The sequence below is a fragment of the Anser brachyrhynchus genome (genome assembly GCF_964034855.1).
Source record: "Anser brachyrhynchus genome assembly, chromosome: 1".
Classification (NCBI taxonomy): Eukaryota; Metazoa; Chordata; class Aves; order Anseriformes; family Anatidae; genus Anser; species Anser brachyrhynchus.
In genome coordinates, this window is record NC_137694.1 from 83342229 (window position 1) to 83361243 (window position 19015).

Here is a 19015-nt window from a genome sequence, read left to right on the forward strand (position 1 = left end):
CTGGTCTATTGCATATGAGGGAAGCAGTAAGGAAGCCTGCTAACTAGCCTGTCTGATTACTCGCCTATCTTAATGGCATGCTAGTAATCAGAACATAGCCATGGTTTTCTTTGACACTACTGGATCTAGAGAAAGAGTGTGAAAATTTGACATCATGGGCACGGCATTCCCTCTCAGGTACACAATTAGTTGTATCTGGACAAGGACCTTTCATTTTCCTACTCCTTAGCCTCGCCTCCTAAAAAAAAGAGGGTTATGTTCTCACATTGTCCCTGTGTCTGCTCTCTTGCTGTTTTTTCTTAACATTTGAATCCATGCACCACTTTGAAGTATATGGGATGGAAAGGCAGAGGCTTTCCAAGATCATTTCATTTCTACTAGTTTCTTGACAACTGGTGACTGTTGGAGGGGAGATACTCAAATTACTACCTCTAGCTGAGGCAATGTCTTAATAACTTGCCTGTCTGTCCATAGCTATGTACAGAGAAGTAATCTACCTTGGGCTGCACCACACTTTTGCAGTCCAAACTGCAGAGGATATAAGAAAAAGCTGTGGGATGATACAGCCAAAGGACATAGAGAGACAAAGCAGCGAGAGCAATTTTCATGATGCAGAGTGCAAACATAAGGGAAATCAGTCTCCAGCCATTCTGTATCTTCATGATTCTGGGTCTGAAACTCCAAAACATCAAAATGGACTTTATGTCCCTCAGAAAGGTGGTGAAGGAATTGGGAACTCAGGTAGTGTTCTCCTCTATTCTACCAGTTGGAGATGCAGACCCAAGAAGAAGAAGATGAATGGATCAGGTGAATGATTGGCCACATGGCTTGTACAATGCTCAAGGTTTTGTGTTCTAAGATCTCTGATGTACCTTCAAAAGACTGGGCATGTTGACACTGTCCTTAGGGACAAAGGAACTGAGCAGAAATGGCAACTTTTTAAGGACACTTTTTTGGAGCACAAGAGCTCTCCACTCATATGTGTAAGAAAACAAGCAGGGAAGGTAAGAAAGCAGCATGGCTGAGCAAGGACCTGCTGGTCAAACTGAGAAGTACGAAGGAAATGCACAGGCAGTGGAAGCAGGGACATATGGCCTCAGAAGAGTACAGGGATGTCATCTGGATTTGTAGAGATGGGATCAGGAAAACCAAGTTTGTTTGTTTTTTTTTTGTCTTAAATCAGTTTTTAGAAAAAAATATGTATTTGGACAGGGCATCCTTTTTCCATTATATAGAATTAAGAGAGAAACTATTTCATCAAATTTTCATTGAAGCATTTATCTAGGCAGATATTGAAACAGAGTTAATAATGCTCTACAGCATGATCCAGCATTTTCTGAAGTTCTTAACACTATTGGTTACAGATTGAGTACAGTGGTACCTAGGATCTACAGATAGCAACATACTGGCCCATAAAGTCTATACAAAGTCTCAACAGACTTTTTGTCAACAGTAGTTATAAGACTTTCTTTTTATTGATAATATTACCAAAACTTTGGGTAAACATGGGTCAATTCTTGTTTGGCAATGCAGTGGTGTCTCTGTTAAGATTAGGAATCTGAAGGGCACTCTCTGCATCAGAATATTTGGTAAGGAAGGTGACACTGAGTTAATAACTCAGTTTGTGATGAAGGTTATTAAAAATGAAGGGGAATGTAGAAAGACGAAGACAGTTTAATCTGAAGTATTTAGGGGGAAGGAAAATATGTTTACCACCTGTGGTTCAGGGTAGGGAAGCACACTCAGAGATAGCTGAGAGCATGAGATTAGTGAATGCAGTGATATCTAGGGAATTTTAATTTGTATAATTTATTCAGTCATTAATAAGGAGGACTAGAGTTTTATGTGGAACTCATTTTTATATCTGTATGTGTTACAGGCAACTCTGCAAGGAAAATCTTCAGACTGAATTTTATTAACTAAAATGGATATGGTAAGTACCACAATCATTAGGATGGATTTTGGATACAAATACAGGTGTATTAACATGTAAATGGTCCAATTTAATACAATCAAAAATGTATTAAGTAAAATAGATTGGCAATGTTTATGAGCAGAGAAGTCTGAGGACAAAAAAAAAAGGCAAAAAGATTTGGAGGATATACTGCAAAGTAGAACCTGAAATATAAATTATTTAAAAATACTGTGGATGAGTGATAAGTTGTTAAGTTATCGCAAGTAACAACAGAACAGTTGAAAATTACACGGAGTCAAAAGCTTTGGCATAGATATAATGTCATTGGAAAAAAGCAGTGAAATGTAAAAAGAGCATTTGAAGAACAAAATAGAAAAATGAGTCACTGTTGCCTGCCCTGGAGGAATGACTCTGGGGAAAATATCCCTGTGAAGGGGTTGCCCCCTGTGGGGTCAAGGAAAAATATTAACAAGAGTAAAAAAATAATAAATGCAAAAGAAATTTAAACCTCTTCCTTTTCAAGAACATAGAATCCTGCTCCCATAACCCCTTCATTACAACAGTGTTTTTGAGTTACCGTCTTCCTTATATATAATACTATAAAATATCAAAGGAAATGACTTATTCTTTAAAGCGTAATAGCTGAATACTAATGGAGCAGCACTCTACAGTGTCTATCCCAGTGAGAATCCTCTTTGCATAGAGGTGCTAGACTGCTGGAGATGAAAACTCCAAAAATGTGATTCATGTGGTAAGGACAGCTTTCTCCCCAAGAAAAGGGGAGAGAAGTTCATCCAATTATTTGTGGCAACAAACACAAGAGAGAAAAAGTTAGAAGTGTAAGCAAATGGAAGAGATTGCATGTCTTTTCCAATCCATTTTTGAGTCTGCAATGTGCCCTTGCCACCAAGAAAGCTAACAGTATTCTTGGCTGCATTAGACAAAGTATTGCCACCAGGTCTAGGGAGGTGATCCTCCCCCTCAATGCTGGTGAGTACTGTGCTCAGTGTTGGACTCCCCAGTACATAAAAGACGTGGACATACTGGAGAGAGTCCAGTGAAGGGCCACCAAGATGATGAAGAGACTAGAGCTTCTCTCATATGAGGGAAAGGCTGAGAGAACTGAGACTGCTCAGTCTGGAGAAGAGGTGGCTCATCAATGATGAGTGATCTTATCAATGCATATAAATGTGGTGTGCAAAGAGGCCAGAGACAGGCTCTTTTTAGCGCCGGGACAAGAGGAAACGGAAACTGGAACACAAGTGGTGCCATCTGAACCTCAGTACTTTTATTTAATTAAAATTTAAATTCACAATTAAAAGTGAATTGTGTGGGTGACCAAGCACTGGCACAGGCTGCTCAGAGAGGCTGTGGTCTCTACCTCCTTAGTCAAAAGCCATCTGAACATGGTTCTGGGCAACCTGTCCTAGGTGGCCCTGCTTGAGAAAGCAGGTTAATCAGACAACCTCCAGAGGTTCCTTCCAATCTAAATCATTCTGTGAGTCTTTAAAACAAACAAAGAAACCATCACCATCATCAACAACAACAAGCACTATTTGCAATGCATTTAGGGAAATGTTGAACCTCAGACTGCTGCAGGGATGTCAGATGTAATCTGTTTAGAAACACCTTTCTGTTTCTAAAGAAGGACATCTTCACATTTCAGTGGTTGGTAAAGTTTAGCATATGTAGATTTTTTTGCCCTATGATAACACAGAAGATATTTAAAAATTTATAAAACATGCAGTTTTCAGGATTTTGAGATGATAAATGGTGTTGTCAAATTAATGCAGAGAGCACAGGTTCCTCTTATTTTTTTGCCATCTTTAAACTGCTTTATTAGTGGTGGACACAACAGAAAAATTTTAAATGCCAGTTGCTTTTTTTGTTTGTTTGTTTGTTTTGTTTTTTTCCTTTTCTTGACTGCACTGGCACACAGTCTAATAAGATACAGTGTCCAGAGAAAAAACTCAGGAGGTAGATGAATTGGTTCAATTGGTTCAAAATAGGACAAACTATTACGTAGAGAGATATTCTTGAGAAGAGCACAAACTCTTCCTCCTTTCCTCTAGCTGCTGTGGCCAAAGGTGTATTGTTTGGGAAAAGGACAAATCTTGAGGTTTTCTGTGCTTTAGACTTTTCTAACTTCTTGGATGGCACATCACGGTTAATGTAAATGAAATATTATTTACTGCAACACTGTTTATGTTAGAAAGAGACAGTGCACAATAATGTGTTTCAGTGGGTTGACTGAGAACTACAAGGCTACAAGGCTCATTATAGGCAATAGGTAAGAAAAACACACTATAGCTAAAGCAACACCCCCCCCCAAAAAAAAAAAAAAAAAAAAGGGGGAAAAAGAAAGCCAGCAACAACAAAACTACACCTTCAAATCCATTCACTTTCAGGGCAATGAAAATCTTCAACGTTGATGAGATTACCTAGAACAGTAACATAAGCTGAATAATCAGCTTGTTAACAATAGTTTTAGAAGCAGAAACCTCTTAGTGAACATAAAGATGCTGCAAAAGGTCTTCACACTGAAAAATGAATAATTGGAAAGGTCAAGAAAGTGCTGTTACTAAGTACTCTCCACCTCATCCATAATCAGTAATAAAATAGAAAAATGTGTACTGTATTGGATAATTGTACAAGCACCTTGGCAGAAATGTCATGGTAATGCTGAAATCAAAGCATCTTTATCACATATTTTCCTTTAATCTTAGGAGAAGCATATTAGCTGAAACCTTGTAAGAGAAGAGTAGGCTTTTTCTGTTCTGACAGTAAGCACAGCCATATTCTGTACAAAAGTACTAGGTGTTTGGTATTTTAGAAGGAAATAAGTAGGAAATGTAGCCAATGAGTAGAGTCTGCATGATTAAAAGTGAATTGAGAGACAGTGGGAGAAAGATTTCATCTGAAAGAGAGCAAGGGAGGTTGTTTATCATGCTGAGTTTAATTGTTAATCCTGATGAAAATTATGGAAACTTGCTTTGCCTTTTGTACTGCAAGTTTTAGCTGTGCAATCCTGTGCAATAATCTTGGCAGTGCTATGTGGCACTGCTTGGCAGTGCTTAAGAAATAAGAAAAAATTTCCTTGAATGTGCATTCTTAAGATTTTAATGCCCCAAGGACAACCACTACCATTCATAGAATTACTCAATCACCCTTACACCGTTAATCACATTTGTTTGCTTCATTTACACTTTTACTATCTATGTCATTCAGTTTATATCTGCACTGTATCTGATCAGCAGGCAGTGACCCGACACTGTGCCTTGGATGTGACTCCCTCCTGCACAATCAGGCAGGTGGGGACCCCTCACTAGCACAACCATTCCCTGAAGCCAGCAAGGTCATGGATGTTGTTTGTATTGACTTCAGCCAGGCTTTTAACACTTATCAATGTATATAAATACCTGATGAGGGGAGTAAAGAACACAGAGCCAGACTATTGTCAGTGGTGCCCAGTAACAGGAGAAGAGGCAATTGGCACAAATGGAAAAACAGAAAAGTCCATTTAACCATAAGAAAACACTTTATTATTGTGAAGGTGGTTGAACTCTGGAGCAGGTTGCCCAGAGAAATTGTTGAGTCTCCATCGTCAGCAATAGAAACTCTGAACCCAAGTCACCACAACCATGACTATCCTGCTCTAGGTGATGTTGTTCTGAACAAGGGGTTGGAATCCGGTCCCTGGTTTCAGTCCCTGTGAGTCTGTGATTCTGTAATTTTGCAGAGACATGTAATGGTTCAAATAACTTTTGTTTCTACCTTTGGGAGGCTCATAATCTTCTGGAGAAAATGTCTGGGGATATATATATATATATATATATATACACATATATACACATATATATACACATTTAAATATTTTTCATATAAAATTCATTTTCATAATTAATTTTAATTATGAAAAGAATTTATGCATAAATGAAATAAATGAAATAAGCTATCTGCAGTCAAAGAGAGAATCTATGTTTTTACGAGCTGGAAAGATGTCTAAGAATTCCTGTGTCTAAAAGTTTCCATGCTGTCATTGCAATAAATTAAGTTTCTAATTAAACACATGCTCACATACACACTCTTGGATGGGAATGCTGTGGTTGATCAATAGCCCTAGGCTACACGGTAGCAGGCAGAATTATAGCAAATGGAACTGGATGAATGGGTTTACTTAATGACCACAATATGATTTATTTCATTGGTGGGAAAGGGTGGAGGAAGACATCAAACTGCTAAAAGTACTACCTGAGCAAATTAAGATATGATCTTACAGGAGATATGTTCCCAAGAGATCCCATGTGAGTGCAGCAGATCAGAGCTCAGATCATTCTTAAAGAAGCGAACTTGATGAAAGTGTCTCAGCTAATCTACATTCAGCTTGTTTTCCATTTGTAATTGAGAAGCCTTTTGATTATTTTTTTAATCTAGATACCTTAAACGTGGACAATTACTGCTGACTGAATCAGCACATTTACAGAGTGTCAGGATTTTGCCAGTTGTAGGAGTTTGTGGAAGCCAAAAAGGGGTGGGAGATCAAAAAGGAGTGGGAGGCCAAAAAGGGGTGGGAGGCTGAAAAGAGGTGGGATTCTGGGACAAAAACAGAGGACAAAAAATATCGGAGGCCAGAAATGCATGGAAAGTAAAAAAAAAGCGTGGGAAGTCAAAAAGACATAGGAAGCCAAGAGAAAGGTAGACACTGAAAAGGGCTGAGAAGCCATAAGAAAAGTGGAGGCCACAAGGTGTGGATGTGACCAAAAAGAGGTAACAGGTTGAGAGAAAAATGGAGGCTGAAAAAGGGTGGCAGAGCAAAAGAAGATGGGAAGCCAAGATAAAAGTCAAGGCCGAAAAAGGAGGGGTGAGGTAAAAAAAGGGGTACGAGGCTGAGATTTAAGTAGATGCTGAAAAGATGTGAGAGGCTAAAAGGAGGTGGAAGGCAGAAAGAAAAGTAGAGGCCAAAAAAGCTTGGGAGACAAAAAGACATGAAAGTCTGATAGAAAAGTAGAGGCTGAAAAGAGCTGGGGAGGGCCAAAAGGGGTGGGGAGTTCAGAGAAATGTAGAGGTCGAAAACAAGATGGAGGCCAAAGTGGGGTGGGATGCTGAAAAGGGGGTGGGATGGTGAGAGAAAAATAGAGGCTGAGAAGAAGGCCAGGGCAGTCTGAAAAGGGGTGGGAGGCCAAAAAGATGTTGGGAGGCTTAGAGAAATTTTGAGGCCAAAAATGGGAGGGGGGCCAAAAAGGGCTGGGAGGTCCAAAAGTGGAGGCTGCTAGAAAAGTATAGGTCAAAAAGAGGGGGGAGACTGAAATATATGAGTCTGAAAATAGGTGGGAAGCCAAAAAAGAGTGAGGATCTGAGAGAAAAGTAGATAAGAATAGGGGTAGGAGGATGAAAAAGGAGAGGGAAGATGTGAAAAAAGTAGAGGCAAAAAAGCTAAAGTGAAGCTGAATGAGCTAAAGTGACCCCAAAAGAGTTTGCAAAGATTTAGTGTGTAGCAGGAGAAGAAACATTCCCCATCATGCACAAAAACACGTACACATATGTACGAATTTTGGTGCTGGTTATTAGAAATGTTCCTTCATTTTCTCTTTTCTCCTACTTATTTATTGGTGAAAAAATGCAGAAACTGAATATAAATCAGGTCTTGACTTTCTCTATAATTGTGCTTTTCAAAGTAGATAATTAAATTTCTGCCTCTTTGGGAAAAGGTCAGCATGTTGGGGTAACAAATATTCGTATCTCTAGGGCATTTGCCCTTATTAGCCATGAATCACTGTTTCATAAGCTTGAAGCTTTGGCTAGAATCCATCTAGCCTAAAATACTTTGAAAACCTATGAATTAGCTGAGATCCACTTTAATAGTTCAGCTTTATTACTGATTAACCTGGATATGCCCCGGTTTGTTATGCTGTAATTCAGAAACTAACACTATTGCTATTGTCTAGACATATATTATATGTATGGTGCTGCTTCTCCATTACTCTAGGAATTTGTTGCTATGCTGATCACTTGTTTTGTACACAGGTTAAGGCTGTACATAGGCTAAAGAGGTTACTGAAGAAGCCTTTGAGAGGCTGATGGTTGACTTAATCTTCATCTACACATTAAGGAACTTAAATCAAGGAGAGTCCACATTTAGTTAATGCTGGAGAGCTTAGACACAAGTTGACAGGCATAATATAATGTACTTTGTGGAGAACCAAACAGAACAATCTGAAGAGAAGTGCGTGTGTGTTTTTTTAAATATTGTTTTATTCGTTTTTTTCTTGTGATCTAAATTCACAATTAAGGTTTGTAGTCAAATTTTTAACTTGAAAATGAGTGATCAGAGTTGCTTTTTATTCCACCTGTATTTTCAGAATGAAATACCATAACCAGCATCTATGCACTTGTCTCAGGTTAGATCTATGAAACCTCTCCAGGTCTTTTCACATCCACTTAAGCTGGCACCAGGCTGGGACTTGCCTATCTGTGCCATTACAGCACATCCAGCATTAACTGTCTGGGCAAGGGGACTAGAAGACTGGAGCAGTTCTGTGCCTGGAGGTCCAGAGCTTCCCGCTGGCCCTGTTCAAAACACGGTGACAAAGGCATGGCACCGTAGGTCTGTGTCAGCATGCCCTTGCTCATCTCAGGTGCTCAGAACTATCATCAGCTATCCCTACTTATAAAGTTTAGACAGTCAATGCCCCCATCTCATCTGCATTCTTAACCTCAGAAGGTCACTGCGTCTCTTAGGTTTCTGCTAATAAAGACCCTGAGATATGATACTATCTGATTAATAGGACACCGTGCTTAGCTTAATTTAAAGCCTGCTGAAACTGAGAGACTAAGCAGTCCCCACTTTTCTCACCTGTTGAGACTCATCCTTAGAGATACTTCTAGACTGTGTCTGTGTAAAAGACAAAAGGAATATCCACCTATTCTTACGATCACTTCCTCTGTGGATCAACCATTAGCATACACTTCCACTATGAACAGGTTTAGTGGTTTAAATATTTCCCTTCTTCTTGCTAGTCTTTTGGACATTTTTAATTAATTCCTTTGCTTCATACTTTAACCACTGGGCTCTCTGATACTCCTCAGTCTTCGCCCTTCCTTTTGAAACAGTTCCATATGATATTGAGCAGAAAGGAAGGCCTATAAACATATTTCCCATGCCTAGTATTTAAGAGTATTTGCCTAGTAATTCTCAGTTCTTGAAATGCCAGTAAAACGTTAAGCACTTTAAATTTAAGTGTGCATTGTAGCAGAGAGAGTAACAGAAAGTCATTTTTTTTCCCAGGTAAGTACCTCAACATCTAAGCTATCTGGTCAAATTTCTGTCAGTTCACCCTCTCTTTCTGGTCTACTGAATATAGAATGATAATATTAAATTTAATATTAAAGTGGAGCAATCACAATAGGAGGGCATGAGAGCATCTGCTGTCACATAAGTCTGTAGTATAGTGATTAAAACTCTAACCTGGAAGGTGAAAGAAGTGGGTTCATAGCCCTTTAAAGAAAGGAATTGAAGCAGGGAGCATTAAACTTACATGTGTGAGAGTTGTTTTATGCAGGCTTTCTTTATTAAATATGACAGTAACAGATAGTTCATATAAGGGACTGAATACTTTTGGTAATAAAGAACAAAGAAAAGTGTGAGTGCATGTAGTCATACAAAGAAAGCAGATGTTAGAAATACATCAAATTACAACTCCAGCACAGGTATATTCTATGTCTTTTTTTACTATTATTTATTTGCCATTGATCTTCAGACCACATAAAGAAACATCATTCCATAGTAATTTCATATTTTTTCATGTTCTGCCAAAGACCTGACAAAATGTATTGAGACTCTGATAATAGCTAAGTGTGACTTTATCTGAACACTTTAAATGATCTTAGTGTCTTACATTAACTGTGACATAAAAGTTGCCTGAAAGAATGTAGGTCTGCTCTGGGGAGCAGATGAAATACTGAGGTGCTTTTAAGAGAAGAGTTTGCATGTGTAATTTCACCAAAACAAACAAACAAACAAACAAAACTTTGCATTAACTAGTGTAGATCAGACTAATGTAGGAAAACAAAAGTTGGTGCAAGCCAGATGGTTCCTGGAGTTTGATGTCCAGAAAAGAAAAATGTCTAGAACTATTTGCTTCAGAAAATGGGGCAAGAAAACCTACAATAAAATGCTGTATGGTAAAAGGTCTAGTCTTCTCTTCCAACTGGCAATAATTTCACTATTTCAATTCAATTTCCATTGAATTTTATTTTTTTCCGATTCAATAGTTGCCCCTTCTCTATGTCTAAGGAGAAAAGGTGAAAAGAAGTGCTTGATGTATACTCTATATCATTTGCTATTTTGTATGTTTTTATTAGTTCTCCTATAATTTGTCTCTGCTCAAAGATTAATGCTCTCCATGAATCTTTCCCAGGAGGAAAATAGAAATGGATTTTTCAATTTAAAGAAGCAAACAAAACAAAATCTTCCCATGTTAAGACAGCGCTGAAAGTACACATAACTGATACCAAGTAAATGGAGTTTAAAAAAATAATTATCTTGACTCCATTTCTGTGGCTGGAGAGCCTTCAGTATACACAAGTAACTGTATATATATTTATATATAAGTAATATATAGCGATATAATATATAACAATATATTATTATTATACTATATAAAACATATATATACATATATATATTACTATATACTATATAGTAATATATAGTAATATAATACTATATAAAAGTACATATATTTATGTACTTTTAAATGCAGTGTTTTTTGTTTTTGTTTCTTTGTTTGTATTGTTTATTATTTGGAATATATCTTGAAGACTCTTGATAACCCCCATCAAAACTCTTATGTTTGAATACTGTGCAGTAAGATTTTCAACACAGAATTTTTCCTACTGAAAAAACTTAACTACACAGCTGAATAGGAAAGGAACAGAAAACAGATGTTTAAAGATATCCCTAGCAATGCATAATTGTCTTTCAATATTGTTAATTTAGTATTTAGCATGCTCTGATACCAAACTGTGTGATGCTTTCATTTGAAAGTATATAGCAACAAATTTAATTTTGTGCCACTAACCATTTCCCTCAAGTTCACTTAGTATGATGTGGTACGGAAGAAACAAGGGGCCCTTGTGATCAGTGTTTCTATAACAGTGATGGAAAAGAGAGGGAATAATGGCATCTGCCACACTTTTTTTTTTTTTTTTTTGGTGGATTTAAGGAAATGAAGAAGGAAAAGACAATTGCCTGCCACGGTTTAAAAGAGCTGTTTTCATATTTTCACATGGGCTTGATATCTGTGTAGACTACAGCAAACTCAGAAATGCATTGCATTATAAGATTAGGATCCGTTAAAAATAAAGAATCAACAGTTATAAATTCAAAGATTTTTTCTACTATCTGAATGCTAGTTCTTTATTTTAAGGAAGCTATATTCTGTTGTTATTTAGGTGTTGGAAACACTTCTAGAACAGTAGTATTTTCACGCTCCCATTTTCATATAGCCTTCTCATTTAAAGGTTTACGTGTATATTTTAGGCTTGATTTTTATCTTTTCCACTGTCCGCCAATTCTATGCCCATCAACATTTAAGGTGTTAAATCATTCTTAAGGCAAAAGCCATAATTTTCCATTTTGACTTTCCAAGTATCCCTCTGAAGGGTACCTTGAAGAAATTGTAGAATCTAGGATATTTTTCCAAACCCATGTCTGTTTTTTGGATTATCCTTCAACGCTCCATTGTGCTAAGGTAGCCAATGTTCTTTAATGACTTTCTGCAATACCTCCAGGGAACTGAAATTGCTTTTTCATGTCTGAGCATTCAAAGTACCAGTTCCTTGTCCTATTGCCCTTATTGTGGGACAGGTTTTTGACAAAGCCTGTCAAGGCAGCATTGTCTATGGTATCAGAAAAGGCAGTGTAAAAGCTGTCAGAGTTTTGATCCCATTGGATATGGGCATTTGTACTATCTTGGGGGTGGGGGGAGTATATTTTTTCAGTGTAGCCTTCATCTTAATGGAGTGTGATAGATTATGAATGCTTGCCCTTCATTCACTACTGCACAGAATTTTTTTTTCCCTTTGTCCTTTGTGACAGCAGCAGAAACTATTTACACAACAAAATAATTGGAAAGCATTCATGAATTTGTATCTATTTAGTGCAGTAAGTCCTCTTATTAATAGGATGCAATAATATTAGACATGAAGATATAGGTATGCATACTTCTGCAATCTTATAACAGGCTAGAAATGATTTTTGTGTCTTTCATAATTCCGTCATTTGCCTTGTATGTGACACAGGGTTGAAACCACAGAAAAGCTTGGACACTGAAATGTTCAGCAGTATGGCCTCAGTGTTGAGTAATTTTGTTAATATAGGGGAGTTCACAGTTATGGCCTCTGTTCCAAGGCTGCTTGTGCAGTCCTGAAACACGCATGTGGCAAATCAGGCATCTGAGAAAGTGACTCACCTCAGACACCCTAAAAATTAAGCAATTGGGAAGTGTTGCAAATAAGGTTATGTTCTGTACTTGCTCCCTTGCTGGGGTTTTGGAGTTTCATTGCAGAATCAGAACTCTACTTTGTGGTCCACCTAATTACATGGAAGTTAGAGTCTAATTCTAACCCTTCCTGATAAAACACAGATGGAAGATACAGCTTTCCCTGTCAGTCTAGTAATAAAAGCATTCATTCTAAATATAGGAGATACAGGAAAACATGTTTTGCTATCATAAAATGTGTGACTCTTCTATTGGGCCTTAAAGCATTCCTTCAGTCTACTCTAGCAAACATTGGTGTATCAACCTTGGCTACATCTTCACCGTCGTATTAAACCTTTCTTATGATTGGTTATTGTTTCCTGTGAAGAATCGATTATTTTATGCACAACGAAACAATTTCAGCCGGGGAACTGCCTCAAACGCATTCTCCTGAACCAGCCCAGGTCAGAAAACAGGGCTCGTAAAATCTGCTTGTCATGCTGTCTGAGGTAGGCCGACATATTCAGGAGGCGATTCTGTGAGAGTCCACACTTCTATTTTCTCCCCTTGGCTTTGAAACACAAGGCACAGGTTCTGTTTTTCAGGTAAGCCAAAATGTTAGGCTAAAATACTATGCTTGTATCAAGCTGACTTAGCTTGATCTGTCCAAAGATGAGACCATCTGCTGCTACTGGTGCAGTCAAGGCAACCATGGTAAAAAATACTGCTTCCAAACTCCGTGTAGAGAATGGTAAGTATTTGAGAGGAGTGATATGTAGGGGATCAAGAACATTACTAATGATAAGTGCTTGTATCATCACCTTCTCTTGCAACCTTAACAGGAAAGGTGCTGGTCCTAACAAATCTGTGGCAAGGATATTTTGGTGTGACCTGGCTGGAGTAGCTGTAGCAGTGGCATGCTGACACTTTTGTGCCATAGAGTCCCCCAGCCTTTATTAGGATCTGTGGCATGAGGAACAGAAGCCCAGTCCATTTTTTCAATCCAACTGAAAAAAACATATTTTTTTCCCACTCCCTCCCCTCCATTTTCCAGACTGGACAAGTAGAAAATGTATTCAGATAGTAGAAAGTTAATCAAATAGTCTTATTGAGAAAACTTAATACAAATGCCCTAGATCATGAATAAAACACTCTGTTGCTATGCTGTTGGGTAAAAGAATGTGGGTAAAAACCTAGATTTTGTATGATCGTATTTCTGATCTTGAAAGTGTGAATTGTTTTGATGAGTTGGGCTGTACAAGCAATACAGGCAGAGAAATTCTGTATTTATGGACTCTGGAAGGCCTTTGCTTATCAATGCTTCAAAATTTGGGTGATTGATTAAGCCAAAGTTTAAGGACATGCAGAACACCTTAAGATGAGACTGCAGTATGTTGAAGCCCATCTGAAAGAGCTAGTTTGAAGGGCAGTTACAGCATTCACTGCCACACATCACCAAATCTATTATGCTAGGATGCAAGCAGTCTAGGCAACTTTTCTCTTAGAAATCAATTCCTTTTTGGACTAGCAATATTTGGGGAATAGGTATTAGAAATTTTTGTAATCCCATCTTTAGTCATGGGTAGTTTGCTTGGGATTTTGCCCCTGAAACACTATTTTGGATTTATACTTTAGTGAACAATAGTTATGACCAATAGTCCCACTGAATCAAGAGAGATGAGTCTGTATTTAAAGGAATAGTGTCTTGGATTCTCTATTGCTTTCTGTGTATCAGGCAGACAAATCTGTGGCTTTAAATTGTTTTGTCACAGACCAAGGAACAGAATAGGAGTCAGAAACTGCTACTCCAAACCCATTCCTCTTCATACCTTCCATAGATATTTTAATTATTATTTTAAACCACCTAAAGATAAGTGAAACAAACCATGTATTTTAAGTAAATAAATGTGTACAGTATGGGAATATCCAATTGTCTGTTTTAAGAGCAAGCAGATGTCTCATTGTAGTATGTTATTTTGTTATTTACAGAACAGCTAGCTTGTACTGCACTATCTCTTCATCTCCAGAATTTCTTCCAAGATTATGTATAGGCTCTGTCTTAGCTGTAATATTTTAATTCATCACCACATATTTAGCAAACTCCTTCTTTTATCACTTGATGACAGAAGGGATTTTTTTCTCTGACATTTATTGCTTTTTAAACTGTATTTCTGGTTGGGTGCCAGATTTCTCCCAAAATATTGCAAATAAATGTGAGTAATACAGATTAGGATTTATGAAGTATAATGGCTGGATGCTCTAGCTGTGAAGAGATGCTTTATCATATTTTCTACCATTATGTTGGGAAACTTTAAAACTTGCTTTCCTGCTTTACTTTACCACAATCCTTTAAGGTTTTAAACCAAGTTGCTTTGAGACTGGAACACAATTATAGTAACCAATCTGACATACACACAATGTGAATAAAATGCTCTATTATATACAGACATTTTAACTCTGATACATTCTACACACATAAAAATAAAAGCACCTTGAAATAAAATTCTTATCTCCTTCACCTCACTTATCTACTAATTGCATATAAACTCACACAATACACTAAAAGATTCCTGTATGTATATCATTAAGGAACATAAACGAAAGCTTGTTATCTTTTTGCATGCTTATCTGTAGGACTCAGTAATGTTCCTATCTGTAAGAATACATACTATGTATATGTGTGTATATTCACATGTAATTTATAGATACAAATATACCTCTCTTCAAAATCTGAAAGATTAAAATATGAGCTGGGGGACAGTTCTTTATATTTAAGCTTTCTGAAATCAGAGATTCTTTAAATGGAACATCCACATTCCTTCCTTTATGAGTGCTGCTTTGTGAGACCATGAAATCAATCCTGCCACCCTTTTGGCTAAACTTGGATATGAAATGAAAAAATGTCTCTCCTGTAATAGCCGTATTCTCTTTCAATCATTATTTCACAACCTTGGATCACTTTTTGTATGGTAGATTAAATGTGCTGGTAACAAAGTTTGAAAACATGGTGGCTAACAAAAACCATCACTCTTTTGCATCACATTCCTTACATTTTTGCATAATAAGTTGTATGGTTTACCTTGAAACACATGAATGAATTTTAGGCCTGAAAAGAAAGCATATGACCAGGAAAAAGAAGGGGTGTTTATAATCAGTAAGAAATAATTTCCACCCCTGCAAGAGTATCATTCAGTGGCAATCTCCCACTCATTATCTGGGTTTAGCTGACCTCTGAGTTTGATATGCTGAAGTCAAAGATGGTTAGTATCAAGGTGGGCTGTGACAGGTTCTGATGTAACCAGTGCAGGAATCTGGATTTCTCCCTCTCTTCCCCCAGGGAAGAAGAAAGGACTGCTTGTGCTTGCCCCTATAGTAACACGTAGTGATGTAGTGCTGGCATTTCTTTTCATATGGTTAGAGGCCGTGTGCCATGTTTCAGAGGTGATGTGGAAATGCAGGCTTCCTGGGACTCTTATCTGCTTTCTATTCTGTTTTTTAGTGATTTCCCAGGGTATCCAAATATTGCACAAGAATTCCAAGGAGAGGACTGACCCAGTTCAGAGAGGTGCCTGTTTCATGGGGATGGGAAAGGAAGCAGATGTTTTCCATCAACAACTAATGCTGAAGAGCTACTATTACTCCCTCCCTAACCACAAGCTCTAGGCCATAATCATATACTCCCTTCTTCTGCTTCCACAGACGTAACAGCAGCATGTAATAATTCAAATTCTGTCTTGTTGACCCAGCTTGTTTCAGCTGCTCAGAGAGCAAGTTGTTTGTTCGCTGCATCTGCGGACACATCAGCACTTTGCAGAAAGTCTAAAAGGAATTTTTTTTTTTTTTTTTTTATGGGAGTTGTAATTACCTGCTGTCATCTGAGCCTCCTGGAAATCTGTGGCAAAGCACTGAAATATCCACATGCAAGACATTTCTGTCAATGTGGCACTATTATTATTGTTGTTGTTGTTTTGTTGTTATTTTTTTATTATTTATTTTATTTTATTTTATTTAGATTCATGAATTTGCCCTGAACAATAAAATATAGTATCTGGTATAAAATAATACTTGGATATTTAGGGCAAAGCTAGGAATTCCTCCCATTAGGCCTGTGTCACTGATGGGGAATGGCTTGTGGATAGACACCTGGCTTTAAGGGGGTGAGAAAAACAAGTATTCTGATTTAATGTGTTGTAGACAGATTGAACAAATGAGAGGCAGAATATTGACCTTAAAATACATGCGTGTATGCAAGAATTTGACCTAGAGACTATTGAAGACTAAAATAAATAAATAAATAAATAAAATAAAGGAAAAAAAAAAAAAGAGGGAGAGAGAGAGGGGTAATAACTGCTAATCTGTTGGACCAGAAGGGTGCCCTTAGCTGAGGGAATAAACAATTATTTTGTTACATAAATATGTTCAAGGCATCTATTCTCTGAGAATGAGTACTTTCAAAAACACTCTGTTTGGCCAATGTATATAATAGCTGTTATGTATTTCATCTTCTAGAGCACAACTGTATATGTACCAAATTGAAAGTGAAGCCATCAGCTCCTCTCCCTTTGCAACCTGCTCTTCCTCTTCAATTATTAAGATATCTGACATGTTCCAGAGCAGAGAGCTTTCCTTTTTTTCACAGCAAAAGGCTGCATGCCTATACCTGTGGTCTAGGCCCCACTAAAGGCCAATGAGCCAAGTTTCACCCTTATTCACAGGCATCCTTGTCTGCAGTGTAAGGAGGCAAATCAGGACAATCCTCAGGCCACTTACATAGGGCACTATCCTATTTGTTCCATAGTAAGAGTCCTGAAAACATTTAAGTCAGTAGGAAGGTCATTTAGACTATGAGGAATTTGAAATTGAGGAATGGCACGGGACCGTAAACCCAAAGCAAAGATGAAAGACCCTACTCACTGCAGCTGCATTATTAGTCTTACATACCCACCCCAATGAACAAGGAAAGATCATTAGTAACTAACATATTTAGTATAAATATGAAACTTGCATCTCTGCTGCATAAAAAGGTGATGAAAAAGGGTGAGATTAAAGGAAATATAAGAAGGGAAGTTTTAACATAGACAAAAGGAAAAAGAATATGTAGATGGTCTCTGAGGCAATACAGCTGGGGTGAAGAGGGCTACGCTGCCAGCTTTCCATGTTAGTTTTAGAGGTCAGTTCGAAAAGGTAGGAGTCAGGCATGAAGGACTTTTTTCCCTGCCATGATACACTGTCAAGAAATCTTAGGAGACAGCAGGAAAAGGTGATTGATGTCTGGTATATTTTTTTTTCTCATAATATTTTTATTTTTGTAACATTGTTCCTAAGAAATTTAACTATTTCCTTTGCCAGAAGTTTCTTTTTCATTTCTATGTTTCAACTTTGTTCTTGTCTGACACATCTGTAATTGAGGTAACATTCAGCTAAAGTGAAGTTTTGTAGGAATCCATTGAAAGAACTCTGCTTATCAAGGAAGCTACCCCCAGACTGTGAAAATCTGAAGATTTACAAGATCAAATGTCAGGGCTCAGGATAAATTCTCCTTAACTAACCAGGAAGGTACCCAGTACCTTCCTTACAAAAGGTATGGGTTTAAGGCAAAGGTATTGCCTTACAAAAAGCAACCTGTGTGCTGAGTATCCCCAGATTGCCACAGCTGATCCCTGCAAATTTCCTTTGGTGGAAAAGGTATGGAAATTGACAAGCAGGAATGGAATATTGCTTTATTATTCTGATTTTTTCAGTGACAAATGCACATCAGCAGTATGTGTGAAGGGAACCTCAGACTATGAAACAGGAGAGAGCTCAGAATATGATGTAGAGACCTTTTTTCTTTTTTCATGGGGCTGCTGGGATATGAATATGCCATTTTGGGGCAAGCTAATTGCCTGTTCAGCAACTAAGAGCAAGATACCTTTGTTCTGTGAGTTACAATTCCCTAAAGTACACTGCAGTAGCAAAGCAGTAATTACAATGTAGCATGACTTAAAAGAGCACCATTATACATTTCACAAGGAAAAGGATAACTTAGGCATTTCTGTTCACTTGTTAAAGCAAAAGATTTAAAACATCTTCAGCATGTATATTTTATGAATATAAAGTTGTGTTCATGGATATTTCTAATGTTAAAACCATGTTTGAAGCCCACTGTTTTTAGACTGCTACCAGACCGGGTTATAAACTACTTTGTGCTGCTGGCTACAGTCCAATAATCTAAAACCATTTTTTATTTTTTTTTCTGTCTCCAGCAAAAATATTGTCTCACCAGAATGGAATGACTCCTGGATGAGGTGGCCAGTATAAATTAAAGCGGGGTCCTTGACTGAAGTGAAGCACAATGAATGTTCAGAAAAGAATGGTGAAGAACAGAATTGTGAGGAGATGGAGGAAGCCAGGCAGCAGATACAAAAGAATATGGGAGTAATACATTTCTGATGTGCAAAACAGAGCGAACATGGTTATAGCATTCTGGAAATTATAAACACCTTAGAGAGTTAAGACTACCTCATAAAAGGGATCAGGTCACTGCTTGGGGATTATTTATAAAGCAGACTTTAATTAAAAGGTCAAAGAAAGATGCATATATGTTTTAATAAGCAGCTCTTTATTACATAGTCCATAC

General features: G+C 37.6%; 2 protein-coding genes across 3 annotated transcripts in view; one reads left to right on the top strand and one right to left on the bottom strand.

Annotated features, from left to right (window-relative positions):
- The window catches only part of LOC308193363 (uncharacterized protein), a 69763-nt gene extending 68527 nt beyond the window's left edge, over positions 1 to 1236 (top strand). The window contains exon 10 of the mRNA XM_080587998.1: positions 767 to 1236. Coding sequence (XP_080444124.1) covers positions 767 to 811 — 45 coding nt within the window. The 3' untranslated portion in view covers positions 812 to 1236. The remainder of the gene's footprint in view (positions 1 to 766) is intronic.
- The window catches only part of LOC308193475 (uncharacterized protein), a 106515-nt gene that overhangs the window by 1717 nt on the left and 85783 nt on the right, over positions 1 to 19015 (bottom strand). The gene's annotated exons all lie outside the window — the stretch shown is intronic.